At 40.6% G+C, this 27824-nt stretch overlaps 2 protein-coding genes across 2 annotated transcripts in view; one reads left to right on the forward strand and one right to left on the reverse strand.

Moving 5' to 3' along the window:
* The first annotated feature begins 1022 nt into the window (after nt 1-1022).
* Nucleotides 1023-27747, forward strand: KCTD3 (potassium channel tetramerization domain containing 3). Its single transcript, XM_039697802.1, has 18 exons — nt 1023-1441; nt 4839-4892; nt 6287-6332; nt 7181-7254; nt 7687-7745; nt 7937-8017; nt 8607-8741; nt 9589-9679; nt 11752-11942; nt 15860-15975; nt 19036-19123; nt 19245-19361; nt 20257-20427; nt 21583-21738; nt 22720-22816; nt 24155-24339; nt 24445-24583; nt 24912-27747. The coding sequence occupies exons 1-18, from the start codon at nt 1368-1370 to the stop codon at nt 25492-25494; spliced, it is 2457 nt and encodes an 818-aa protein (XP_039553736.1). The 5' UTR covers nt 1023-1367; the 3' UTR covers nt 25495-27747.
* The window catches only part of USH2A (usherin), a 372312-nt gene continuing 370996 nt past the window's right edge, over nt 26509-27824 (reverse strand). Inside the window, exon 72 of the mRNA XM_039697803.1 lies at nt 26509-27127. Coding sequence (XP_039553737.1) covers nt 27038-27127 — 90 coding nt within the window. The 3' untranslated portion in view covers nt 26509-27037. The remainder of the gene's footprint in view (nt 27128-27824) is intronic.

Genomic DNA, 27824 nt, shown 5'->3' on the forward strand with positions numbered 1-27824 from the left:
AGGTATAAACAGAGCCTGGATCTCCTATGCACTTTCAATGTCTAGGGCAAATTTCACTGAACATTTAGGCTCACGTTTACTTTTTTTTTTCCCTTGTTTGAGTGTAGGAATGGATCATAAAGCCTGACCTTAATAACTGCACTCTCATTTATTTCCACCTCAATTTTTCTTTATGGGGTGATGTGATAGATTTCTTTTCCAGAAAAGCCTGCATTGTAGGCTTGGATATGTCATGTCTAATATTCTTGTCCTTTAATTGGTTAATTTGATTAATGATTGTGGGCTGCAGCCCAAGCTTTAAACTCCACAGTGCTGCCCACTGCAGTCTCAAGTCTTCAAGGAACTTTCTTTTTCCATGCCTCTCTCATACAGAATTGACATTACCGGGGGCCTGAGCTCCAGGGTGCCTGTGGGTGGGAGGATGCAAGGCTGAGTAAGATCTCATTCTAGTCATGGCTTTCACAGAATTAGGTTGGAAAAGACCTCACAAGTCCAGCTTATGACTGAACACCACCCTGTCAACTAAAGCATGGCATCAAGTGCTACATCCAGTCTTTCCTTAAATACCTTCGGGGATGATGATTCCACCACCTCCCTGAACAGTCCATTCCAAAGTCTGATCACCCTTTCTGTGGTGGAATTCATCCTAAGGTCCAACCTCAACCTCCCCTGCTGCAGCCTGAGTCTGTGGCCTCTTATCCTGTCACTCCTTGCTGAACGAGACCGATCCCAACCTGGCTACGCCCTCCTTTCAGGGACTTGCACAGAGCCATAAGGTCACCCCTGAGCCTCGTTTCTCCAGGCTAATCCCCCGCCGCTCCCTCAGCTGTTCCTCACAGCACTTGAGCTCCCAGATCCTCCACCAGCCCCGTTGACCTTCTCTTTGTTTTAGGCGGGGGTCGCTGGCGGCTCCCCGTTCCTTTAAAACCGCCCAAGACGACAACCCCGGTGCGGCGGCTCCCGTGCCCCGGGCGTGACGCCGCTGCCGGGGAGGGCGGCCTCCCGCCGGCCCCTTCCGGGCGCGTCTCGGCCCGCGGGGCGCCGCCGGCTCCTCCCGCCGCAGCCGGGCCGGCCCCGCCTCCTGCTCCAGCCGCCTTCTGACACCGCTCCGCGGCCTCTCGGCCCGCGCCGGCCCGCTCCTCCTGCCGGTGCTGCCATGGCCTGTTCCGCCCCTGGCCGGGCCTGAGCGCCGGAAGCCCGTGGGGCCGCAGCCCGGCCGGCCGCCGACACTGCCCCGGCCGCCGCCCGGCGATCCCCCGCCGCCTCCTTCCCCGCCGCCTTCGCCCGGCTCCGCCGCTGCTTCCCTCGACCGCGAGGTCCCGGCGGGAGGCGGCGGCGGGCGCTGGCTGGAGCAGGCGGCGGGGAAGATGGCGGGGAACGGCGGCGGCTTGGCCGGCGCAGGGAGCGGGGAGATCATCCAGCTCAACGTGGGCGGCACCAGGTGAGCGGGCGGGCCGGGGCCGGCGGCGGGCGGGGGGCAGCGCCCAGGGGCCGCGGCGGGGTTCGGCTCCGCCCCGGTGCTGCCGCCGGGACGGCGGTACCGGGGGCGGACACGGGCGCATTGGCAGCTCCGCTCGGTGTCTGCCCGTGATGCCAGGGCAGCTTGCTCTACGCACACCTTGGAGACTCCGGGAATCCTGCTTCTTCAGGGATAGAGAAGCTTTGCCGTCACATCCGCAGGCTTCTAGTGAACAGTCTGTGTAGCAGCTTCAGAGAGTAAGCTACTAAATTCGCTGATACGATACCGCTGGTATCAACGAGAATAAAGAGCTGTATTGTTTTCAAATGTACGCTGCCAGTGTGGAAGCTGGCAGATGTAGAGGTTTTGGCAGGCTGAGGCAGAGAATTGTGGGACAGCTGTGGTCAGAATCTGCGTGATAAACAGTACAAACATTCCTGTCAAAATGCTCAGGCATGAAATCATTCAGATTACCGTAGCTAATGGAAACTGAAGTAATGTGTTTTCCCAAGTAACGTGCACAACGTGGAGACAGCTATAAGTAGTAAGAGCTACTACTGCTATTTTAAGAATTGTCTTGCATTACTCAGAGCATGGACTTGATCTGATAACTAAATTGTGTGCTGCAGCCTTTCTTAAACCAGAATGCCATAGAAATCGATGCAGAATTCCTTTGCTTTAGTAAGATATTAAGAAGCTGGTTCAACCCTGAGAAGCTGCTTGTAATTTGCACAGGCGAAACTCACCTGTAATGATGCTTTCAGGGTAACTTTGATGTAGACTGGACCAGATTTCATGTTATGTTGCATAAGGTTCTTCAGTGAACTCTGTATCTGAAATTACAGGCCAGTTTAACTTTTAAGATTTTATTACCTGTGGAATCTTAAAGCTGCTTTCCTAATTAAATGCCTCTGCAGAGAAGAGAGAATTATGCAAAGGGCACTAATCAGGGAAGAAACACACACCCTCAGAGGGCTTGCCTACACAGAGAGGTGGGAAGAGTGAGGCAAATTAGTCAACATTTGGATGTAAGCAATAGGAAATGTGTGCATGGATATTTCCCCTATAATAGATAGACTCTGTACTGTAGTACTTCTGTGTGAGAAGTTTTGGTCTTTTGCAAACTCAGCTTCCCTTGTAGTGTCCATGTCGTTTAAAAAACACGCCTGAGCCATGTTTTTCAGTTTGGAAAGGCAGGTTTAGCTGATAGTGGAGTGGATGATGTGCACAGTAAGTGGGTGAGAGTAGGGTACTACACACGTTTGCTCCTCTTCAGTAGTTCTCATTACTCTCACTAGAAACCTGAAACTCTTAGTGTTGTTTGCAGAATTGTATGAGAAAAGGAAATGAGCACTCCCCTCTATTTCTACCACAAACTTGGAGCATGTACTAGAGAGACGCCAGCTTTTCCATGCTCAGACACGATGTCCCCACTGCTCCCTGGGACTTCTGGAAGTCAGGACTTCTCTGTGTGTGATGGCTCCGTCACTTCCTGGTCACAACTTCAGTGAATTCCTTTACGGTGGAGAAAAGTCTCTCTTCTGTTAATGTTCACAGAAATTACTGTATTAAACTGGTTGAATTCTTTTGACTCTGTATCTCCCTCTGGTTACAATGTAAATAGGATTTGAAAATGGTTGTTTTATAGCTTTTACTTGTCATGTCTGTTTCCAGTTGCCTATATTTTTTTCAAATAACTTCAAGCTGGCATGTCTTTAAGGGTCTTTTGAGGATATTGCACTGGGTTTGCCTAGTTTCCTTATATGAGGCCTGTCTGACCACTTCATGGAGCTGCAGATACACCGATGCATTTAAATGTTGCTGGCTAAGCTTCTTTCTGCATCCTGGAAAGGAGGACTCTGTCTGGTTGTTTACATAGATTAATGCCTATGTATTAAAAGTTCTAAAATGTATGTTAGTGTGAGGTATTGCTTACTAAACTGGTACCATAGTGCTAAATTATAGACAGGAAATCCTGGGGCTATCTGAACACACTGATAAATTTGAAAGAGGATGATGGTGATGCTGCATCAATCCCTATAGTAACAAACAGTGTCTGGATTAATTCCAGATAAAATTAATGTAATTCATTGTTTTCACATGCTGTAATATAGTTAAATGAATCATCCCTTACTCTGAGACAGAGGTAGTGACCTGTATTACTGATAAGAAAAGCTGAGCAAAACTACTTAGAAGTATATTAGAGAAGAGTTTTGGGTTGGTTTTTTTTTTTTTTCAGAAAAGGCTTTGTGCTGCTGGTGCTTAGAACACTGACGCAGTAGGTCTTCTGTTAAGAACACATTTGCCATTGTTGTTTGCAGTGAGCAGATGCACAATCCATGTTTTGTATAGTTCCACATAGCCTCTGTGTTTCTGCCTCATAGGAAGCATAAAATAATGGGGTTTGTTTACTTCCCCCCCCTTCAAACCTGGAAAATACTAACAGTGAAAATGATATAAATTATGATTAAATATTTTTATTAAAAAATATTTTGTATTTTGTAATCCTGTACTAGATGGCAAGTTGTAATGGAATTTTACTTTTGAATACCCTTTTTGTTTTCCATTAATTAAGAGGTCGCCAGAGTTTTCTTAGTCATGGCACTAGTAAGAGAATATGTACAGCCAGAGAGTGATGCAGAGCATGAGCTCATTGTCCAAGCTGCCAGTTCAGTTGTCTTCCTTCATGTTAAATCAAAACCAGAAGTAGTATAAAATAATCCATAGTTATTTATTATGTAAAGTATTGTCTGGCATTATAAGTAATAGTATCATTTTTATTATTTCACAATATGATTCAGAGTAAATAATGTTTTTCTTTTAACTGTTATTGTTATTGCTCCTCCCTCCTCCCCAAGAGGGGCCTAAATACCAAAATGGCAAATAATTCATGTTCCTATAAAATATTAACTTGAAGCTCACTGTAGTCTTTTGCTGTGCATAATGTAGCACCTTTTCAGTCCTAAGTAAGAGCAGCAGAGTAGCAGGCAGTTATTGACAAATACAGCACACTAATGATAAATATATATTTTATTGTTAGGGTTTTGTGTGTGGAGCAATGTTTGGGTTTTGTGGATGGTTTTTTGCAAGCATTAATGTTGAAGTGTGAGAACCAGGAAATACAGGATGTTTGGGACAGTGTGTTGCAAACATATAAAGAATGTTACTTTTGTGGTCTCCAGACAGTCCTGCTTCATGCTTAAGGACAATCTGTGCAAAGAATCTGCAACTTCTGACATGTTGCAGCTATTTTAAACATCTCAAACTTCCCAAACCTGTTTGATATTAGCTTTGTAGGACAAATCAAGGAGTTTTAGATAAAGCAGTCTTTTTTTCCAATTTTACAGTTGATTCTGAATTTGTAACTTTGTTTTCATAGGTTCAGCACATCAAGACAAACACTGATGTGGATTCCAGACTCATTTTTTTCCAGGTATTTTTAATATATCATCACATTTGACAAATACAAATTAACAGTTATTAAAAAAAAAATGTTCTTGGTTCTTAATTTGTTGTAAATAGTATTAGTGCTTTTTCCCCCATCTCAAGCAATGGGACAGATTCATTTGAAGTAAGCTGTTACCCAAGAGGCATCTTCTTCCTTGAATGTAGCCATGGCAGCTTATATGTGCTGAGGAGCTGTCACTTTTTAGATGGAATGTTGTGGACATAACCTCCAGTTCTGCAGGAAAGGGACATGCCACTGGCTGTGACTCTGTTACAACTTGTGATCTTACTGGCCATATGCATTAGCAGTGCCTTTAACATTTTTGGTTTTGTTTGGTTTGGCTTTTTGTGAGTTGTTTTTCTACTCTGAGTTACCTCAAAGTTTTGAGGGTTTTGACTTGTGCTACAGAAGATGTTGAATTATTGAACATCCTCTATTTACATCAGTGCCATTACTAGTTCTGCAGGTTTGTATTTTGTTCTGCATCTGCTGTACCTCTATCATCCCGGTTAATCCTAAAACCACAGAGGAAGGCCTAAATGCTGGCAATTTTATTTCCTTACATTTAATTTTTATATTCTAGATGTCTTTACCAATAAAAGCCTAGCAGCTGACATGTGCAGCATTTCCTGTTCCTATTTTACTGAAATGTTCAGATAAATGAAATGCCAGGGAAATACTACCTTCTTTGAGGCATGCAAGGAAAGGCACAAGGAGGAAGTCTCATGCTACTCTCCAGTCTCTCAACACAAAATTTGCTAAGGAGGTTGTTCTGAAAGTTATCCAGTACTGGAAAATCTCAGATAATTGCCATCCAGAACCAAATAAAAGCTGTAGATGTTGGTGTCCATCTTACCTGTAAAATGAGATTTTGGCATTGTGTTTTATACGGGTCTGGAGAAAAAGTACTGTGATCTGATGGGAGAAGAACTTTGAAGTAGAATTGTGTAAAAATGAGCTCATGCCACTTTTGTCCAGTAAGTCCTTACAGACTGGGTTGTTGTTGTTTACTCATCATTTTTCCTTCAGCAGCTTTTACCAATTTAACTAGATTTTAACAAACTACACAGCCCTCTAAGTGGCTGGGAAAATTTTTTAATCCTTTCAGGCTAGGCCTTGTGTCTATTTTCTTTGGAAATCTGAAGGTCCTTATGATGCATCGCTGAGACTTTCCTTAGGTGTGCATACACTTCTCCTTTGTCCAGGACAGATATTTCACTCCTCCAGCATTCTGGCTGTTTTGTTTGCTCTGATAAACTGTGTTACCAAAAAGTAACCAAGGAGACCTAACTGACCCAGAATGTTGCTACCTATGTTAGTATGTGAAATATGTCAGTACATTTCTGAGGGACACCTAATGAAGATTTCCTGTTTTTCAGTTTGCTGAGCGGAAGAATTTCAACACTAAAGGATGAAACTGGTGCTGTGAGTAATAAATGTGCTGTAACTCATTAATTTGATGTTAGGCTTTTGGTTAGGTTCTGTCCTAAAACATTTTCACTGTGGGTGCTAATGGAATTACACTGCCTGAGTCAGGCTAAACTTTCATTGGAAATCAGTGACACCTCTGGCTTTCTCGCTTCTCATCCTTGTTTCAAACCAAGTGAAACTGAAAAATGTTCATACTTCTATGCTAATGATGCATTATACAGGTAATGCAGAAACAGCAACTCTACTTTTCTTAAGCAGAGCAAATGCTAATTGCTGTATTGCAGCAAGGTATAATTTTCATTAGATAGGCATTGCATGTGTAGTTGAGTAATCTAACATGGAAATGTAGCACTTTTTTTTGGCAAAAACATGTAGCCATGGCCATTTCAGTCTGTGGGTATGATATTCCTAAATGGGAAACTATAGTTACAGTAATCTTGTTGAGCATAGTAAGGCACACAAGTACTTTGCTAAAAGTGTAGAGGTAGTTTTGATGGTAATTGAATTTTAAAAAGTCAAAACCTATCTTGAGATCTTATTACAGCTACTGCATATTGAACACATGCTAGAAAGTGAAAGCATCCATTGTCCTTTGTGGAGATTAGAACCTAAAGAACAGATTTATTAAGTGCCATCTATTTGCAACAGTGTTTGTATATATGTCATGTTTAATTTAGTGGACAGTAGAATAATGAGAACAAAGAAGAGGCTCAAAAACTTTGAGTTTTGTTTGTCTGCTCACCTCCTCATCTTCAACTCCTTTCCCACATTCAGCATAAAATAGCACTTTAGTTGATGGTTGCTCCATAACAGTACTCAGGGACAGAAATTTTTCTTTGCAGATATTTATTGATCGAGATCCAGCAGCATTTGCACCCATTTTAAATTTTCTTCGCACAAAGGAGTTAGACTTACGGTAAGAAGTTAATGTCAATCCAAATTGTGTGTTCAAGTGATGAATATTTCATCTTGCTCATCTAGTTGGGTGCCTGGTATGTGGCTCAGCTCCCTCATAGATGTTGGGCCAGGCCTAGAGTATATGTATGTCATGGTGGAAGCAGAAATAGTGACATTCTGTTTTGTTAGTAGATTCTTGTAATGTAGACCACTTCTTGTAGTGTATTTATTTATTGTTTCTTTATCTTTATTTTAATGAAAATTGAGTCAAATTAAGATCACTTTAAAATCTCAAACATCAACATGTTGAATGCATTTTGTGGTAATTCTATAAACTGTTAGGTAGCTTGATATTTAGATTTGTAATGTCCAGTTGTATGCAAGCATTTATATTCAAAGTATTGACTCACTTTGTTCTTGTCGGGTTTTGTTTTTTTCCCTATTTCTGTAGGGGAGTGAGTATTAATGTCCTCAGGCACGAAGCTGAATTCTATGGAATCACTCCTTTAGGTAACTATTTTTTTCTTAATGTGAGCTCATCTTATAATTATTATTGTAGTAATGGTCTACTGACAAATCCTGGGCAGTTGTGACGCTGAAGATTTTCAAAGTAAAAGTTTTTAAAAATGGAAGGATATTTGAGATAATGTAATGTTTTCAAGGAAGTGAAAGCTGTGGTCATATCTGGGTTTCCTCTTTAGTGAGAAGATTGCTACTATGTGAAGAACTGGAACGCTCATCATGTGGCAGTGTCCTTTTTCATGGCTACCTACCTCCTCCAGGTATCCTTGCATTCATGGTCTGATGTTGCTTGCTGTCACTTGCTGCTGTCACTTGTGACTTAAACCTATGACTTTGATCTCTGTGCTGTAATAAACAGCATGTTTGGAATACTGGGCAGGGCGTGTGGCATGTTAGTACTAAGCAGTGTGTTTGGTTGTAGACTAGAGCTGAGGTTCTTCAGGAGCCTTTCAGTTTAATGTCATCAGCATGAGGTGCTTTCTCCTTTCTGTCCTATTGCCTAGTGACAAATCATCACTAATGAGCTTTCCTTTACCAACATAAGTACCTGTTAGACTTTTTAAATTCTCTGTAGAGATGAAACACATTTCATGTATTAACCTGATGTCTAAAGGATATCTTGCCAATTATTGGAAAGTTTTCTGAAGATAATTCTTAGATGGTGAATGTCAACATGGAGAGCAAAAGCATTTCCTGTTTCAGTGTTACAGTACTGCCTGTTTCTTTTAGCAGATAAATTAAATTTTCATCAAAATGCACAAGTGCTAATCCTGTATTTCTAAAGTGAACGTAATCTGTTATATTACGTGAGTTTAAGGAGGGACACAAAACATTTTTTTTTTTTAATAGGCATTCCCAGCCGTAAGATAAATAATACTACTGGGCCACCGACTGACGTCAGAACGGGTCAGAGTGAGAGTGAGATGCATGGAGGTGGTGTCCAGCCTACACTTGCTGGTACGGGGGAAGGTACAGTCAGACTAGGTGAGCAGTGTCAGTTTTAAAACCAAAGCAAATTGCAAAGATGATTATCTCTGGGAAATAAACTGTGTGGCTGTGTCCGTTTTAAATCTGCTATTCTCTGTTTGCCTGCTTAAAATTGCTGAATACTTAGTGAAAGACTACTCCCTATACAGTACTGAAGGCTCACTGCTTCACAGTCCAGGTGTGAGGCTTGAGAGAAAGGCAAAGTTCTTCATGCAGTCTTAGCATGACCCCTTAGACAAATGCCTTATACTGTACTAAAACCATAATAAAAAACAGAGAGGCCACTCTCTTTTTGGTCTTTTTCAGGGCCTAATTCCTGCTCTTCCACCTCTTTCTTGTTCTTGGTGCCTCACTTGCCCTGAAAGAGTCAAGTTTTTAGAGTAAAGGTAGTCTGCACAGAAAAATTGTGAGGTAGACCTGTATTGTGTGATTTTCCAGCTTTTGACCTTGTAAGAAAAATGATGCTGTTAGAAGTGTTGTATTTCTGTCATAATCCTGTAAATCATAGCAGTGTTAGGAAAATCTATACTATGTTAAAGGCAAATCTATATATAATCTAAAAGAAGGATATGAATTGCTGATTCTTAGTGAGCTGCTAGAGGTTTGGAAGCAGGCAGTCCTGGATAAAAGGAGGTAAAAGGTGCGTTCTTCAAGCATTAGTTCTGTAGCATACCAAGGCTGTGAGGAGCAATACTATGAACTAGAATTTTGCTGAAAATGATTCTTGAAAACTTAATTATCAAAGATTCTGTTGCACATCCTAGCAGAGAGCTCTATCCGGTTATAGATGTGTCTGCTTATCTAATACTTGTCACTTGCCTAACTTCAGCTTTGTTGTTTTTAGGATTTCCTGTGGACCCACGCAAAGTCCTAATAGTAGCTGGCCACCACAACTGGATAGTAGCTGCCTATGCCCATTTTGCTGTTTGCTACAGGTAGGAATAAAGTTGCTTGTCAGTTTACAGGAAGCTAAACAATATCATTATTATTGGCTAAGAGCAAAACAAAATGCTTACTCTGAAATAGCAGTAGATAAATTCGGTCTTATCCTATTAATGTGAGTTGCTGCTTCTTATCCTATGAATATGAGTTGCTGCTTTTTTTTTGGTGGAAAAAAAAGCTTGATCGGAACTCAAATTTTGCTTTGATGTCACTTATTGATACTGCTGGAAAAGTTGCAAATTGACTCCAATACAACTGCTTTAAAAGCCTGTTTTAGAGCAGGCTTTTCAATGGAAAATTAATTTAAAAAGTTTTCCTGCTGTGAGTTTGGAAACAGTCTATGATGTTACACTGTCAAGGAAGCTGAAACAGTTAAGGAATTTTTGCTACATTTGGCTACCTTGTCTTCAGGTTTTTTTAGCTGAGCAGATCTATTAAACACTTGCTACTTCACTTGGATGGCTGAAAAGTGTCTTCAATGTCTTGAAAATAAACTGGCTATTTTTTAAGATCAGGTGAATATAAGCAACACTTCCACATTACAGAAGCTGTCTTTAGTTCACATCTCATAGTCTTGATTTAATTGGTGGCTGTCTTTTGGATGGAAAGTAATGTTTTAACAAGAGCTGTTGCTCAGACCAATCTAACATGGCTGTCATACTGTGGTTCAGAAAAAGAGGGGAGAAGAATGTAATGGGAACAGCTTCTTTCTGCTTACTGCCAAGCTAAAGCCATACTTTGTTGCCTTATTACTCTTGAATACTAACTCAGTTGCTTAAACTTTGTAACTAATCACATCTAACTTACATTCACCACTGCATTTTTTTTTGCTTTAATTTGTGTTAAATGTGGATTCCCTGGCTCTGCTTAATGTTTTTGTCTGACAGAGAAAGAGGCAATGATTGGCAATTGGTTTTGTGCTAATTGTCCCCTTTTTAGGATTTTCTCACTTTTGAAAGATTCTGCCTCTTTCCTGTTTGTTAAACTACTTAACAAGACTTTTTCCTATTGAAATTATGGCATTAGTGATGCTTTTGATGAACCATGTCAGACTTGAATGGCTGGTGAGAGAGGGTGCAGGTCAACATGCCAGTTTAAAGTGCTGCTTTTCTTCACAGCGACTCAAGGTAGCAGTCTTGTATTCTTTTTTTCTTCCAAAACTTGAAGGAGCTCTAGGAATACAGTGGTGGAATTTTCCCTCCTCCATTCTTCTAGAGCAAAGTACAGGGCATCTCAAAGATAATATTTTTTTAAAATTTTGAAGTATGACAAAAGTATTTTAAAATTTGATCATAGGGTTTGTGAGAATGTCTTGGTTGCATTCAAAGTCTTGCTACTGCAACTGTGCTTTTAAATCTGTTCACTACAACTTCTGCATGTTGCATGAGTGGGTACTTCAGCTTCAGGCAGGATGCAACACTGAAGTGAAATAATGGCAACAGTGCTAAAAAGTACACATACCTTTTTGCTTTTAATTTTCTGTAATTTGACTGCAAAGATCTAGTCTGCTTTAGCTCCATTACAAAATATCTAAATTATTACCTGAATTTAAGTAAGATAAATTGTGCCTACACCATGTATGTCTTCAAAATGCACAGGGAAGTTATTCTCTAAAAAGAAAGCTTATAGTCAATTCAGTATTATCTGCTTACAGTGCACCATAAATAGAAAATGTGTTGGAAGAGGAGAGTTTTATGCTAAAGTATGATTGGGTTTCTTGCATGGTATATAAGGAGATTAATAGAGTTTTATTCTGAAGTCTTACACTGAACCTCATTATCTAGAGTTTGTTAGCCCAGGCTTTTGGCTTCATATTGTAACTTTAATATCAGATGTGCTTACATTAAGAAAAAGCCCAGCAGGTGCAAAGCACTGAAATAATGTGCAATATCAGACTTCAAAATGGAAAAAAATGCAGCTCTTTTAGACTGTAGTTCTTAACCAGAATGTGAAGTTTGTGGCTTCGACTGTAAGACTGAATCATCCACACTGGTTCAGGATTAGACTGGGCTATCTGTTCTGAGTCTCTGACATCTGCTCCCTGTTCTCCCCTTTGCTCTTCCAGAATCAAAGAGTCGTCTGGGTGGCAGCAGGTGTTCACCAGTCCCTATCTGGACTGGACCATTGAGCGGGTGGCTCTCAATGCCAAGGTGGTTGGAGGACCTCATGGAGACAAGGACAAGATGGTTGCAGTTGCCTCGGAGAGTAGCATTATCTTGTGGAGCATTCAAGATGGTGGTAGTGGCAGTGAAATTGGTAACTATCATTACCTGTTTTGTTTTTTCTTTTGTGTGTGTGTGTTTAACTAGAAGGAATTCTGAGACCTTGTTCTGTGGTATGTGTGATTTCTGGTGTTCAGTATTCACTTTCACAGATTGACAAAACAAACTATAGTACAGCAACCTGCTACAGTCTTTTAACTTCCTTCAGTTCTGCACTAGGAATCCTGTCTTAAAATCGAAGAGCTGGAGAATAAAAGAGCACTGTGTTTACTGAAGAGATAGTAACCAATACTTACTGTTCAGGTTGAGGTTTTTGTGTAAAAATTCAAATTAAGATTTGAGTTTTCCCTAGACTTGCATTTGGATCTGGGCCATAACACAAAGGAACCAAGCTTTGGCGGTGGAAACCTACAGACACAAAGTGATTCTGCTCTTTCCTTTATGTTATTAAAGCCACATTTCTACATAGAGATGATGAAAATACTTCAGTTCTCTGTCAAACACGGTTTATAAATGGAGTCTGGAAGATTAAAATTTCTTGAGATTATAACTTGGGTGTCAGGGTAGGAAAAAAGCCCCCACTATTCCTTCAAGCGTACAAGAATTACTGCTTATACACCATGGCACTGAAGGACACACAATTGTAAGGTTTAGAAACAGCAAGAAGACATTTCCAGAGGTAAATATTCCCTGATACTGATCTGATGGCTTGTCTGAGTCATTGGTGTTCAAATATAGGGCAAATTTGGGAGGCACTGAAGGGAATGGTATTTGGAACTTCCTCTAGCCTAATCCCTGGTGTTTGAATAACCACTGCTATGCCAGTAATGTCTGTTTCTTCTGGCAGTGGATATTGCTAACAAAGTATGACAGTAGTCTGGTTATGTGAGCACTTTTCTCTGAAACTTAATGCTGAACTAATTTGTTATTAGATGTATTTTCATAGTTGAAGCCTTGAGAATTATAGTGGCCATTAATTAAAGTCAAAATTACCAAATTCAAGTTTTGACCCACGTGCCTTTAAAGAAGAGCTTATTTGACAGATTTCTCAGGCAATTTCTAGCTATGTTAATGGATGTTGCATTGAATGTGTGAAAACACTAAGTCATATTTGAAGATGGGGAAAGGCAAAGGTCTTGTATGAGCTGTGTACTGCTCTTTTACTGGTGACTCTTAGAGTTCTTTTATATAATCATGGTCAGCAAAATGGAAAAGGAGATTCCATTGTACTTAAAAAAATGCAAAAGGTGTGTCTAAGAATTGAATATGAAATTATTTTCATTAAATGCAGTGAGTAATTATCAGATCTGAGAAGCCTTTTCTTCTCCTCTGCTCCCATTGACTGAATCTTAAGGACAGAGAAGAGTTGGTGTGACAGCTGTACTCCTGTAACAGGCATTGCTTTAAGCTTTGTGCCATTACATTCCTCCTGCATTTTCTAGTTTCAATTAGTTTCAGGATTAGACTGGGCTATCTGTTCTGAGTCTCTGACATCTGCTCCCTGTTCTCCCCTTTGCTCTTCCAAATCCTGCTTGTGTTACTTCAGGATTTGCAACAAGATACAAGAAGCAGCATCTTGGATTTTTTAAAAATCAAGTGCAGAGACATAAAAAAACATAAATGGACTTTTATTTCAAATAGAAGTAAAATATGCCAGTATCATAAGCTTAGACTATGACTGAAAATGGCAACAAAACTGAAGCAAGGACTTTTGCTAATCAGGCAAAAGTACTGCATTCAAGTGACACTGAAACAGAGTAATTGTCACTTGGGGTAGGAGGAGGAGGGGGGAAGCAGACAGAAAGTGCCTACAGGATGAAATTCCCAGTCAGACTGACATTGACCAAAATGTACTGCTGTTCTTTTGGATAATAGGTCATGTTGATTGGTTTAAAAAAATGCTTGGTTTTAATAGTTATGACTTGAATGTAGCTGTTTTGTTTCCTTGTAGAGACAAATGCTTGCAGTGCTGCTTTGTGCTAGAGATACAGTACATTGCTGTCATCTTGTGAAAGAAACTACTTGTTCCAAACAGTTGCTGGAGCCTGGCAACACCATCCCCAGCAAATTGTGTGGGCTGGCATCTCTGTGATGGAGCTCTCCCAGAGCGCTTCCTTCCCTTTCGATATTACTTATGTAAGAGACTGCTGCTGGCTTGCTGCTGTAAGCAGTGTTTTACTGAGAGGGACCCTTAGGACAAGAGCCTGTCATTACATATAGTGTTGTCTCTCCTGTGGACAAGTCTCAAGATTGTTGAGTCTAAGCAGGACTGACACTTCAAATTCCTCCAGACCATTCAAGCTGTCTTACTTGATTTCCTTGAACCTTGTCCTTCTCTGGAGTAATCAATTCTAGTTGTTTCTGTGGATTTTTTATTACTGCCTTTTTCATGTGCCCTGTACTGCTGAATCTTATCTGCATTGAATGATTGTACTTTGCCCTGGAAAATGGTTTGGCACTATAATTAAAACAACTTCCTCAGATTCCTTCTTGAATGCTACGGAGGGCTGATTCTTGTGTGGAATGACAGTCTGTTCATTTGAATTTGTCCTAAACAATGCTGAGGAATTTTCCAGCTATTGAATACTCTTGTTTTGACAACATCTATCTGCTGCAGTTAAGGTATATTAGTGAGAAGTAGTATAAATATATAAAGTGAGCAGGATGCAATAGGAAATTTGTGAGTGACGCTTGACACTTTGGTGTTGTAATGTATCCCCAGCATTTTTGTACTTACCAGGCAGAAAAACAGCTTAGAATTATTTACAAACCAAGTTAATTATAGGGCCAGTTTGTTGGAGTTCATAGCTGGCAAACTTGGAAATTACCTCAGACCTTTTGAGTATGCTGTAACTTTTAAATACATGGGCAATAAGTAGTACAAAATGTGGTACGTTATCCAAGTTCACAGTTCAGTTAAAGTTATTCATGTTGGATCTATGGTGAGACTTGGAATCTCTAAAGAAAGGATCAATTTTGTGTAAAGCCTCAGATGTTAAGGTCAACTACAACCACAGCCATCAATGCCTGTCAAGCGCTGCATTGTGTTGATTTTTATTAAGTGAAATGTTCTTGATGACACATTTCCTTTACTTGGAAGGCCAGCATTTATTTGCTGGTAAGTTTTATCTTCCAAATTTGAGTAGTATGTGATGATTGGTGAAACTGCTTCCCTGTATAGCTTCAGGTTTTAATAGCCTGTTAGCCTGTACTCTCTGCTTATGGACTGCAACCAAATAAAAGATCTGGGAATGAAAAGAAAGAAGTAGGCTTTTGCAGGCTGCTTTTTTTTTTTTTGAGTTCAAGTATTTCTACTAAAAGAGAAATTAAAATGTATTCAAATAAGGTCACATTTGAGTTGTTCAGTCTTTTCCAAAGAATAAGGCTGAAGCCTTGTAGTCATATTTAGTTCCTGAAATAAATTTTCAAAATATTTTTACTTGACTGGACTTAAAAAAAAAGTCATCAAGAATTTGTAATATTTTAACAGGTAATTGCAAACTAGTATGCCACAAATTTGCAAAACCCTGCAATGAAATTACTGCTTCTTAAATGATGCTTCATAGTCACAGCTAAATAAAAAACCCACAAAAGCACCAAAAGTTCCTGTTTGCTCTAATATAAATATTTTTTAATTTTAAAGCCATTTGAGAACTTGATGGCTGTAGAAAAAATGTTTGTATATTTCATAAGGGCTCTTTTAGCTTCTTGTGCCTCTTTTCTTCTTTGTAAACAATTATGATATTAGCAGAGATGACATCCCACTGGCATTCATTGGAACCCAGTTTGCTGCATGTGTGGTATCTCACCTGGCACACTGCAAACCCAGTTTTGGCTGTTCTTTACTTGCTCCTGGAATAAATGTGATGTGATAATAATGGAGAGATTCTCTTGTTACTGTGTTTTCCTCTTTATTTTAGATGAGCTTCACAGCCTCTTCTTCTTTTGCAGGAGTGTTCAGTCTTGGAGTGCCTGTAGATGCTCTCTTCTTCATTGGCAACCAGCTGGTGGCTACAAGCCATACAGGGAAAGTCGGAGTGTGGAACGCTGTGACTCAGCACTGGCAGGTCTGTTCAATGTTCCACACCACTTTTTACAAGCTGGAATGCCTTTCTAGTAAAAAGAGGATAAAATAATTCAAAAGCATGTGGGAAGTGCTCATCATAGGCTTTTCAGCCCAAACTTGTATTATGGAGTTTATCACCTGGGTAATTGTGCCTGTGAGCAGAATGTTGACTTGTTTGGTGTTGCTAAGAAGCATGCTTTTAGGCTCTTAAATGAAAAGATGTGGTGTGATTTGGGGTAATAAATGTCAAGTACCAGTGTACTTAAACTTCTTTATGGATTGCTATATTGCTAAGTTGTGGGGAATGTGTGACAGCAATTTCTGGACTATCTGAAAGAAAACAAGAAGGGTCTTCAAAGCTGCTTTACAATAGGAGACTCTTTGTCAAAAGAAATATACGACTATACTTTAGTGATGTGTGTCTTGTGTGTGGATGCTTCTGACTGCACTGATTCCTGTTGTCAGAATGCACATTAAATAGAGAGATCCACGTAGTCAGTATGAGTCTGAGAAACAGTCGAGCATTCAAATAACAAAGCTTGTAATGCAGCTGGATGTACACCTTTGTGGCACAAAACCTGGATGCACTGAAAATCCCAAAAATGTCTTGCAAATCTCAAGAGGCAGAACTGACCTGAGGCTGCTTCACTGTTTGCTGACTAAGTTCTGATTTGACTCTTAAGTGACAGTACTGGTAACAAATAATGTAGATAATAGGTGTGGGATAACTCTGCTTCTGCATCAGAGACAGACAGGTTAGTATGGCCTTCAATTAAACAAAACATTATTGATGCCTTTCAGAATCTTCTTTTAAGGAACAACTTAATGCTATGTGGCAAGTTGATGTTTAACAATATTTTCTAAAGGAGCAAGTTATAAGAAATAAAACCTGATGTCCCATTCATTATCTTTGTTTCTGGGGGAGCCACAGAAATCTTCCTTATCAGGTCAATAGTTCTTCAGTTTGACTGACTAGTCCTTTGGTGAAAGCATTTCTTACTGAAGAGGAGGAAATCTTTGAAAGGCTTATACACCAGTGTGTCTATAAAAGATTTTGGATGGTTTTTTTTCAAGAGGATGAGAACAGCTCCTTTTATAAACAAACAAACAAAGTCAACGGAAACATAAAACTAACAACATCCACCCACTTCAAACCAAACCAACAAACAAAAAACCCAAACAATACCATTTCAAGGTGCTTTCTGTATCTTGGGCTCTTTTGCTAGTAAAAAAAAAACCCAAAAACAAACCACTGTACAAATGTCTTCCTTTAGATCTTAATATCCCTTTAGAACACATTGTTTCCTAAAGAACCCCATAAAAATGTAAAGTGGCAGGGTTAATCTTGAAATTCCTAATGAGAATATCTGATGTTTAACTGACTGCTTTCCCATGAGTTGCCCATAGCTCTGGACTTAGGATGCAATCATACTTGCTTCAGTGAGCGATGTTTTTGTAGAACAGCATGCTGATGCCATTTCAGAACAACATCTTCTTTCAGGCTGATGTCTTTCTAAGTCCTACTTTTATTTGTGCAAATCTTTTCTTCCTTGTGTGGTGATCTCTGATGTATTACACCCTGAAGATGTAATTCTGATCTCTGCATCTTATTGGTTCTTGCATCTTCCCTTCTTGGAGATTTGAGCAGACTAGTGGTGTGGTTTCCCTAGTACTTATTCCTTATTCCTTTGGCAATGTTTCAGTTGCATGCTAAAAGGAGGAGAAGGACGGTGTGGGTGCTAGATACATTAGTAATGAAATTCTTAGCAAAGGAGAGCTTAAAGGAAGCAGAATATAAAGTGCTATAGAGTAAGAGGTAATGTAAAACAGTAGAGTGTGACAGAAAATCCTACTAGGCAAAGTGAGGATTCCCACTGGCTATGTTTTACCAGTAACTGTTGTACAGGGTTGCTGTTTCCTAACGAAAGTTCACATCTTGGCAGAGGGCAGCTACTGAATCACCTCTAGGGTTCCTATCTAGGAACACTACACAATTCTTCCTCTTGAAGAATGAAAGAAGATAAAATCTTTTAGGGGCTTACAGACTGTCCTTAAGTTAGGAAAGAGTACTGGTTTAGAGTCTGAGCACTTTGGGATGTGGGGAAGTTTCTTTGGTTGGTTTGTTTTGCTTTTTTCCAGATGATTAATTGTAAGTATTTTGCACATGATTTTTCAAGTCTTTGTAGCAATTGGAAGGATGATGCTGGTAAGAGAGAAATGAGAACTTAGGCTGAAATGTCCATTAATTCAAGGTCTATTCAAGTGAACTGACTAAAACATAGAGTACAGGTCAAATACCATGACACTGTGCATGTTTGAGTGCTCTGGATAAAATGGCTTTTGACTTTTTCCTCCTCAGTGCCAAATAAAAATAATTGTTTGAAATAGGACACTTTACCTAGGAGAAGCTAAACTTTTTCTTTTCTTGAAATCTCTGTCCCAGTTGGAGGAATAAGCACTCCTATTAATCCTAGAGGGCAAAGAAAGGGCGTGTGTAATCCCTCACCTTGAGCTGTAGATCAGTAGGTAAAAGATGACAGGGCTGTCTTCCAGGTTGCTTGGTGTCATTGTGTGTTGGAAGTGAGAAACTGTAATAGAACAAGAATTTCTACCCCTCATTATATATCTGCTAGTTTGGCAGAGGGATAAAAGAAGGCATAGAGAGGTAACATCTAGTTCCTTGGTCCAGAAACATCTTAAGGACTAGTCAGAAATGGAAGAAAGGAGAGGACAGAAAGGGTGAAACAAACTCACTGGCATATGGGAAAAAATCGACTTTTGAAAACATGGTTTAGGTGCAACTCTCAAAGCTTTGTTCCTTCACACAGAGAAGGATCTTCCAGAGCAGTTGTGCTGATTTGTCTGCTAAACTTCAGATCCAGTTTGGTAGAGGAATATGCAGTACTTCAAGAATGCCATTGTAGATGCAAGTGTGTGCACAATGGCTTCAGTCCAGTACCAAACTCAAATGATCAACAAAATACGCAAAAAATGTCTAAAAACTGAGGAAGTAACAACATAAATTCTTGATCTGAATTTTTTTTCCTTTCTATTTTGCTAGGTTCAGGATGTTGTTCCTATCACAAGCTATGATACTGCTGGGTCTTTCCTGCTGCTGGGCTGTAACAATGGTTCTATCTACTATATAGGTAAGAAATGGGAGCAGGGTGGAATAAAAAGGATAAACAGCTTTTTTGATACAGTCTTTAGTTTACTTAAGTTGCATCAGAACAACTCTGTCTAATGAGAGTAAATGTGTCCTCCCCACAGACATGCAGAAGTTTCCACTTCGAATGAAAGACAATGATCTTCTTGTGACAGAATTGTACCATGATCCCTCCAATGATGCTATAACAGCTCTCAGTGTCTACCTCACACCTAAAACAAGTCAGTATTCTACCACTGTCTCTTTGCTGAGAGTTTGTTAGAAATGTGCTTTTCTGTTTTCTAAATGGACTTCAAATGAATGATGAACAGTAGGCATAGCTGTTTTCCCTTACACCTGTAATCTGTATAAATAGGAACATATACTTACATGTATTCCTATATTAATGCTTGTGCCTAATGTATCTTGGTTGATTTTAAGCCTTTTGCACCAGAGAGGCACACAGGTTATGAATTGTGCTGAACTGGGTAAGGGAGAGACACAACCTTGCTGTTGTGTCTAACTTTATAACCAATATACTAAGAAACATTTCCATATGCAGCTTGATGATGCTTTTTTAATTATGGTGCAGTTATCTTTTAAATTAAAAAGAGAAACAACAGCAACAACAAAAAACCCAAAGCAAAATAAAACTCAAAAAAAAGCCCAGACTGGGAGAAAGTGGTTACTTTCACATAATATGGATACCACAGTAACTTTTTAAACTGTAGCTCTTTCTGTTTTGCTTTGTTTTCCCATTTGCTTCCAACTAAAGCAGAAAAATAAATGTTACGTGGCACATATAGACCATATCACTGTGAGGAGTGCCAAAATACCTGACCATATGACTTTATCCATTTCTTCTTTAACTTTCAGGAGGGAGGAGAGAATGGAGAAAAAAGGTTTTTGTTAAGACAATGTTGGAAGCATGTAGTATGGAATAGAACAAACCTGGGGTCATTTTAGAGGCAAAATGCCCTCCCTGTTTATGGGAAAATGAGTAAACAGTGTTTAAAAAAACATAGCTTTCTTAATGTGGAAGCTGGAAATATTGTTTTCTACTGTCTCCTTCCCTGGCCCCCAAAATAAGCCAAGTTTTTATTCCTGGGGGAACAACTGTGTTCTTGCTTGTTTTAGGTGTAAGTGGCAATTGGATTGAGATTGCATATGGCACCAGCTCTGGAGCAGTGAGGGTGATTGTACAGCACCCTGAGACAGTCGGGTCTGGCCCTCAGCTCTTTCAGACCTTCACGGTTCATCGAAGCCCTGTCACAAAGATCATGCTCTCGGAGAAACACCTCGTGTCAGGTAATGTGTGCACAGATGTGTATTGGTGGTTCTCCCCGCCTCCTGAGCAATGCAGTATCTGTATGCTATGCTCTATAACTTGCATCATTCCCACATGTAATAGAAATGAGTTGGACAGATCTGGGGACAGGGGAAGGGCTAGATTTGCTTGGATCCTCTTTCGTAAAGTAAGCTTTCTTCAACGACTTTAGCACTTGAAAGGCCCAGGTTTTATTTGACCACATACTAGAACAACCCACTCTTTCATTTGTGTCTTATTCCAAGGTTGCCATTTGTAGAAATAAAAGGGCTTGTAAACAATTGTATCTCTGTCAAGTTTTATTGTTATGTGCAGGTCCTTCAGGACTAGTCTTCTTTTAACAGCCTTTCAAGAGCCTTCTGGGCTGCAGCAAAATGTGCACCATCTCCTCCTGGGCCCTAGAAAAAGCCTTCCTGTGACTTCAAAGGGCTGTCTCTTTCTTTTCTCCGCAGTCTCCCAGTGTCTGTTGTGCTATTCTGTTTGTCCTAGTCTTATGCTTAGGAACGTGTCTTACTTGCAGAGCAGATGCAGTCATTCCTTCCTCTGTAAAAATCTATTGCGTCTAGAATCCAGCAGCCAGGGTATGGCAGAGAACTGGTTTACATCTTTCTGCTATCCCTTTATTTAAAAAAAAGGAACAGGAACATGGTATCCAATGATACTGCAAATAAAAGCCCAGAGGTCATTTATTTGTCTACAAGTTGCTGCTAAACCCGCAGTACCAGGAGAGGGCACATCTCTATGTACAAAACTGAGTTAATCTATTAATTCAATGGAATAGGGCTGTTGTGTGAGGAGGGTTCTGCTGCCAGGCTGCTCTCATAACATCTTGTCCTAGCATCTGCACACAGGGGATTAAAGGGGCTGTAGGCTATTGGTGCTAGACCAGACCTTAGTTTGGTGTTGCACCTGTCTCAGTTTTTTGAATTTCTGAGTGAAGAAACAAAATTATTAGAAAATAGGACATCAGGAAGAATTTGTAGACTATTATGAAATTGTGTGGAGATGCTGTGGGACCTCACATTGACTAAATTGTTGATCACTCAGTCTTGAAAAACTGTCATATAGATGATCATTAGAGAAGTTCATCTAAATGTTTTGTCATCCCTTGTAAATGCACATCTTTTCCTTTCTAGTTTGTGCTGATAACAACCATGTCCGGACATGGACTGTGACTCGGTTCCGGGGTATGATTTCGACTCAGCCAGGCTCAACCCCTCTTGCATCATTCAAAATCTTATCCCTGGAGGAAGCAGAGAGTCATGGCAGTTACTGTTCTGGAAATGACATTGGTAGGAGATATCTCTGGTTTGTGCTGTGCCTGTACCTTCACTAGTCTTATAATGGTTTAACAGACCTTCAGCCCTAGAACATGCAAGACAATGGGTGTAAGCTCTTATGCATTTCTCTTCCTTTGAAACGATGGCAAGGATCTGTAAGATTCACTTGGGATTATTATTTAGGCTGTAGAGAGTGAATACACTTAAAGGACTTACTCTGAGTGACAGAAAAAGGGACAAAAAGTCTTTGGAGCACAGATACTATATCTCTTCCTTGAGCAAACTGATGTAGCATTTCAATTCTGATTTAACTACAGAATGAGAGAAAGCACAGGAGACTGTATGAAGCAGATGAGCATAGCAAACATTTAGTCTACTGCAAATTCTAGTTCACTGTTCAGCTGGGGTTAAGCAAATCATGGAAAAAGTTCTTTAATTACTTTGAAGTGGTGACAAAGTTCACTGAAGCCTTGCAACTGCAGAGGCAAAGGGTGCTAGCACATTGCTGTAGCAAGGTATTGAAGGAATGTGTGTTGGTAAATATGTTTAGACAGGTAGTTTAGATTCCTTGGTGGTCTGAACCTTGCAAATAAACCTTTGATGAATAGGATGCCCTGTGAACACAGGCTGGGGTCAGTTACAGGAAATCTGATTAAGCCTTTAGACATAGAGGAGCTGCAAAATAACAAATTACTTACTGTTATTATAGAGACCTAATGTAGGGCTTGTGCTGACATAGTAATTCCTCCAGGAACACCCAGCAAATTTAAGAATGTGAGTTCCTTAGAACAACAAAAACTGATTTAGATGTGTAGAGACTGCTAACCATTGGATGCCTTTTGCTAGCTACTGGTTATCCTTGGCTCCCTGCTCCCGATACTTTAAAATTGCAGTGGTCATACTCATATGAGTCTGGGTCTTCAGAACTGTTTGGGGGAAAAGTTGAGGAGATTGAAACAAACAAACAAGTGATCTTTCCTTTTTTTCCTCTAGGACCCTTTGGTGAACGTGATGACCAACAGGTGTTTATCCAAAAAGTTGTTCCCATTACGAATAAGCTGTTTGTAAGGCTGTCTTCAACTGGGAAAAGGTACATGCATGTTTTAAGTGGGAAAGAGGCAGGACTAGGCCTGTTCAGGTGATGATGTCTCCCTGCTCCATGCTGTGTGTGCAGTTGCACGTAACAGTCTTCTGCTATGCTTGACACCTCTGGATGAACTCTTGTTTCTGTGCCAGTAACAGAATGGTTACTTAACAATTATCATAACCTCAAAGCCAACAGGCTTTTTGAGAGTTGTGGTATCAGAGACTCACTTCATGATGGAGCTCACAAAACAAACATTTCTGTGCCTCTACAGAATATGTGACTCTCAACCATGGTACCATGCTAACATTTAATTTCAGGACTAATGCTGAAGTTGTTGGTGGCAGGGATTATGCTGCTCACAAGTGGGTTTCTCTCTTTCTTAGCACTTGGCCTTGAAGATATTAGAACCTTTAAAATGGAGGTACTGTTTTCTAGGTCATCTATTCAATTATTTTCTTAGGCTTGACTTCATAATTTTCTACTAACATTACTGCCAACATAGTAAAAAAATGTTGTCAAACATAAAAATGTTGTCAAACATAAAAAAAAAAAGTTGTCAAATCTACTGCTGCTTTTCTTCCTGTTAGGCTAGGAAGTTTACAAGAGATCAGAAAAGACAGTGCATTTCAGTTCTATGCTTCATTTTTGCAACTCTTGCCTAATAACTTTGAATCTGGATGAAAACATTAATGCCTCAACACTATGACTTATTTTGGTACTTCTTGGGTGAAAAGTTCACTACAAAGGGCCAGTAAAACAAACTAGTCAGAGCATGAGCAGCTTAGTTTTGGGAGTCCTTTTCTTCTCATTGCTCCTCATAAGCTTCTAAAATAAAGGGGAAAAAAGCAATGGAGGTCTGCCATGACAAGTGAAATTGCAGTTGTGATATGACAAAAGTTATCTTTATAGATAACATCTACCTCATAGAAAATAATATTTGGATTTTTTGTATATTTTTGTATAACTTTTGTGGTTAATGTGCTGTTTCTGCAGGTTAGTTTCCTAGAGTGTCTAGCATATGAAGGGGCTGGTTTCTGTCATTGTTGTGAGAGCCTTAGCTTTATCATTGCAAATAGCAAACAGATATAGAACATGTAGGGGCTGCCTAATAAACAAGCAGTAAGAGTGCAGAAGGACTGGAGGTGGGAAGGGCTTGTCTGCCAGTCATGCAGGGGAAGGAATTTCATTTGGAGAAAAGGTCTTTTTCTGACAGCAAGTTTGGTGCCTTCTCAGAAAATGAAGGAACCAGTACAGACTTCAGAAATGAACCAGTACTGACTTCAGTGGCCAAACTCTGCCGGGTGCAATTGTTCAGGTAATTTGGGATTTCTCTTCCTGTAGGATCTGTGAGATCCAGGCAGTTGACTGCACTACCATCTCGTCATTTACTGTGCGAGAATGTGAAGGATCCAGCAGGATGGGCTCCCGGCCACGCCGCTACCTCTTCACTGGACATTCCAATGGCAGCATCCAGATGTGGGACCTGACCACAGCTATGGACATGGTTAATAAGAGTGAAGACAAAGGTAAGCTGTGTTATGCCAGGACTGTGGTATAGTTCTTTTTTGTGTCCTCAGATGTGCCTGATAGCAGTAAATGGACTTGGCTTCTAAGAACTCTCTCTTGTGCAGATGTTGGTGGCCCCACAGAGGAAGAGCTGCTCAAGCTGCTTGACCAGTGTGACTTGAGTACATCTCGCTGTGCCACACCCAACATCAGTCCTGCCACCTCAGTTGTTCAGCCAAATCGTCTTCGGGAATCTAATTCCAGGTAAGTCACCAAGGGTGGCACCGGCTGCAGACACTGAAGGTTTTACTTTTCAGGTAGGCAAACGGGTTTGGTAAATTAAAGGCTGTAGCTGAGCCTCTGAATTCATGCCCTAAGTGGCTTAAACCACACACATGTACTCCTTGATTTCTACTGGTTTGTATGTGTGCAGACTGAAGTATTCTCTGAGATCTGGAAGCCTTTGTGCGGTGGCTGTGATGAGTGTATTGCTATTGTAGTGGTAATTGCAGTGGTAGGTGGGACCAATGGTGTGCAGAAGAACTGGCTGCTATTCTCAGCCTAACATCTGCTCTTCTTGTATTTTCTAAAGCCTCCAGCTGCAGCACCATGAAACAATCCACGAAACTGCCACGTATGGTTCTGTGCGGCCATACAGAGAAAGCCCCCTCTTGGCAAGAGCACGGCGGACAGAGAGCTTTCACAGTTACCGGGACTTCCAGGCTTTTAACTTATCCAGCAAAAGCCCAACAGAAAAGGCAGCTGCTGCAAATGGGAATTCAAGCCAGACAGAGGCCAGGAAGGCAACAGCTGAGGGCATTTCAGCTGAGAGAAAGGCGGTCCAATCAACAGCACTTGAAGCGCGAGGCACAGGCGTGACAGATGCAAGTGGGTGCTGCAGTACAGATGTTCACCGCCTGCCAGAGAATTCTCTGGATCTCAAAAGAAGAGGACCTGAAGAAGAGAATGAAACCAAAGCAGAAAGCAAAAAGAAAATGGGATTTGAAGGAGCTGGTTTCTTGGGAAGAAAGAAAGTGCCTCTCCTGGCCTCGGCACCAGTCCTTGCTGAAGGTGGGCCTGAATTACCTGGTGCAGCTTCTCCATCACCTACAAGAACAGCTGCTTCACCACGACACCGGAAGAATGACTCATCCTGCCAAGACTATGGCTTGTGAAAACATGTCTGGTGGCAAAAACAAGGTGCAGGTGCCCTCTGGCTGGTAGCAGGAATGATGTTACATGGTGTGGGTTGTTTCTTGAGTGGGATTTTGTTCTCATATAAACTGTTTTATTCTGTTCAGAATAAAACTTGTAAGGCTATGAGAAAGTTCCTAGCTGCTGCCAAAGCTTTGATGTGGACAACCCTTCAATGTGTGGCTTTATGTAATGCTCCAAAATGTAGTACGGTACTTGGTCCAAAATATTGTTGTGCATTCTTGCGTAATTGTGGTCAGGCATGTGATATGTTGTCATTATTTTTGTTTTGGGAAAAGGGACAGTGCTAAAGGAAAACATGGTTGCTGAGCAGAGGATGCCTAGTGCTCTACAGTGCTGCTGCTGTCTTGGGTGGATTTTGCCTAATTCACAGAGCTGCCTCTGTAGTGTTGTTTAGTGAATGGGATCCTTGCTCTTTATGCTGCTGTCTGGTATCTGAAGTGTTTTGTGCAGGTTAAGGAGGAAGTTATCCAAAATAGCATATGATTTTGTCTCTTAGTCCAAATAAATTACCAGAGGAGTGTTGCTTATACTTTCTGAAAATGTGTGGTATTAGATGATGGATTTTGCTGATTGTGACTGAGAGAATGCATAAAAATATGCTTGGCAGAATACACACAACTGGTAGTCTCTTGAGGGCTTCCTTGTCACTTTCTCTGGAAAAAGGACAGAGATGAATATGGGAGTAGCTTTACTGTCATGGTGTAATAATTCTCAATTACAAGTGCCTTGACATGGTATTTCATACCTGTGTCACACTGTTTGCACCTAGTTTACTGTGGATAGTGAACAAGTTTTATTGCCTGTGGATTAGTAATACATAAGCAGAAAGGAAGGATGTGACAGCAAGTGAAAAAGCGTGCTTGAAGTTCAGCATTTATTAATGATCTGTTTTGTTGGGTTTTTTAACTTGAGCTGAGAGGGAGGGGAAGAGGGAGTGAGAGAACACAAAGGCTACAACAACTTCCTAAGAATTCCTTCAGTGCTGTTTATTCACCTGTGCATGAACACAATTTTGTGGTGGAGCACTGTCAGGCCAGGAGAAAACATGGACATCTGGCCATACAAGCCCCTTTTAGCCACATGCTGTTTTTTGGACATGTAAAAAGACTTTTCCTTACCAAACATGCTGCCCTGCCCCCCTCTATCTCTCCCCTGCCCCTACAACCCTCCTCAGCTGGGAAAGCTGGATAAGAGACACAGATAGGAGCCTCTACCTTCACAGTCTTTGACTACTGTATGACTGAGGGATTGTCAAACTATTCTCTTACCTTTCTGAGGTGTCAGTGCTAGCACACAGTTTTTACTATACAGTGAAAGGGATGTTGAAAAAAAAGGCCAACTTACCCTCCTTCCCCAATCCCCTCCCAAAAACCAGTTTTATCTATTAACTCCAGGGCAAGGGGTGGGGAAACAGCAGCCCTATCCCTGCCTGCAAAGGCCATGCAGGCTGCTTTTGGCAAGTTACCCACTTCCATTTTCTAGAAAAGCTGGTTTTGTTCTTCAGAGGTGGGTATCAGTGAATGTGGTGTGCTCTTTGGTGACGGTGCTGAAGCCTTTGATGACATTGACAAGATCTTCTTCATCTACATACTGTAAGGAAGGGAAAAAAGAAGCATATCAGCCAAAGCTGTACCAGACTAAAAGTGATTCCTTCATTTCTCTTTCCTCCTACCCACTAAAAATGGTTCTAAAATAGACAAATAAGTGCATTTCTAATGTCTTCCCTTTCCTCCAAGGATGAGATAAGAACCTAAAGCATTCAAGCACCTGAATCCAAGACAATTAGATTTTCATAATAAGCAGTAAGTTAAAAAAATACAATCAATCCTTACTCTATCTATTTGCCAAATTGTCAATAATATAGTGTTTGTTACAGTGTACTGGGAACTTGGAACCATGAAAAGAAAAAATACATGTTTACAATTGTGTTTTGTGTAACAATCTCACACAGGATTTAGGTAAAGTTTTGTTCTTCATGCTTCCAAGGGAGTGTCTGAGCTTCCACACCTGCATTAAGAGAAAGTTGAAAGCAGGAGAGAAATAAGCCATTTCCATAGCATAAGGAGGGCACTAGCAGTGTTACTGCAGGTTTGTGTCCTGGGCCCCTACAGCCTTTCACTATGCTGATGTGCAGTCTGGACAAAGGGGTGAACCAAACTTTGAAACCACCATTCCTAAGCTACTGTGTGTAATAAAGAGAAAGAACTGACTCAAAAGCATTGCAGGAAGTTTTTTTGCAAGAGAGTAGCTGTGCAACACAGGATCAGTCTTGGGTTTGTTCAGAGGA

This window comes from Passer montanus, unplaced genomic scaffold (genome assembly GCF_014805655.1).
Source record: "Passer montanus isolate IOZ18808 unplaced genomic scaffold, ASM1480565v1 scaffold12, whole genome shotgun sequence".
NCBI lineage: Eukaryota > Metazoa > Chordata > Aves > Passeriformes > Passeridae > Passer > Passer montanus.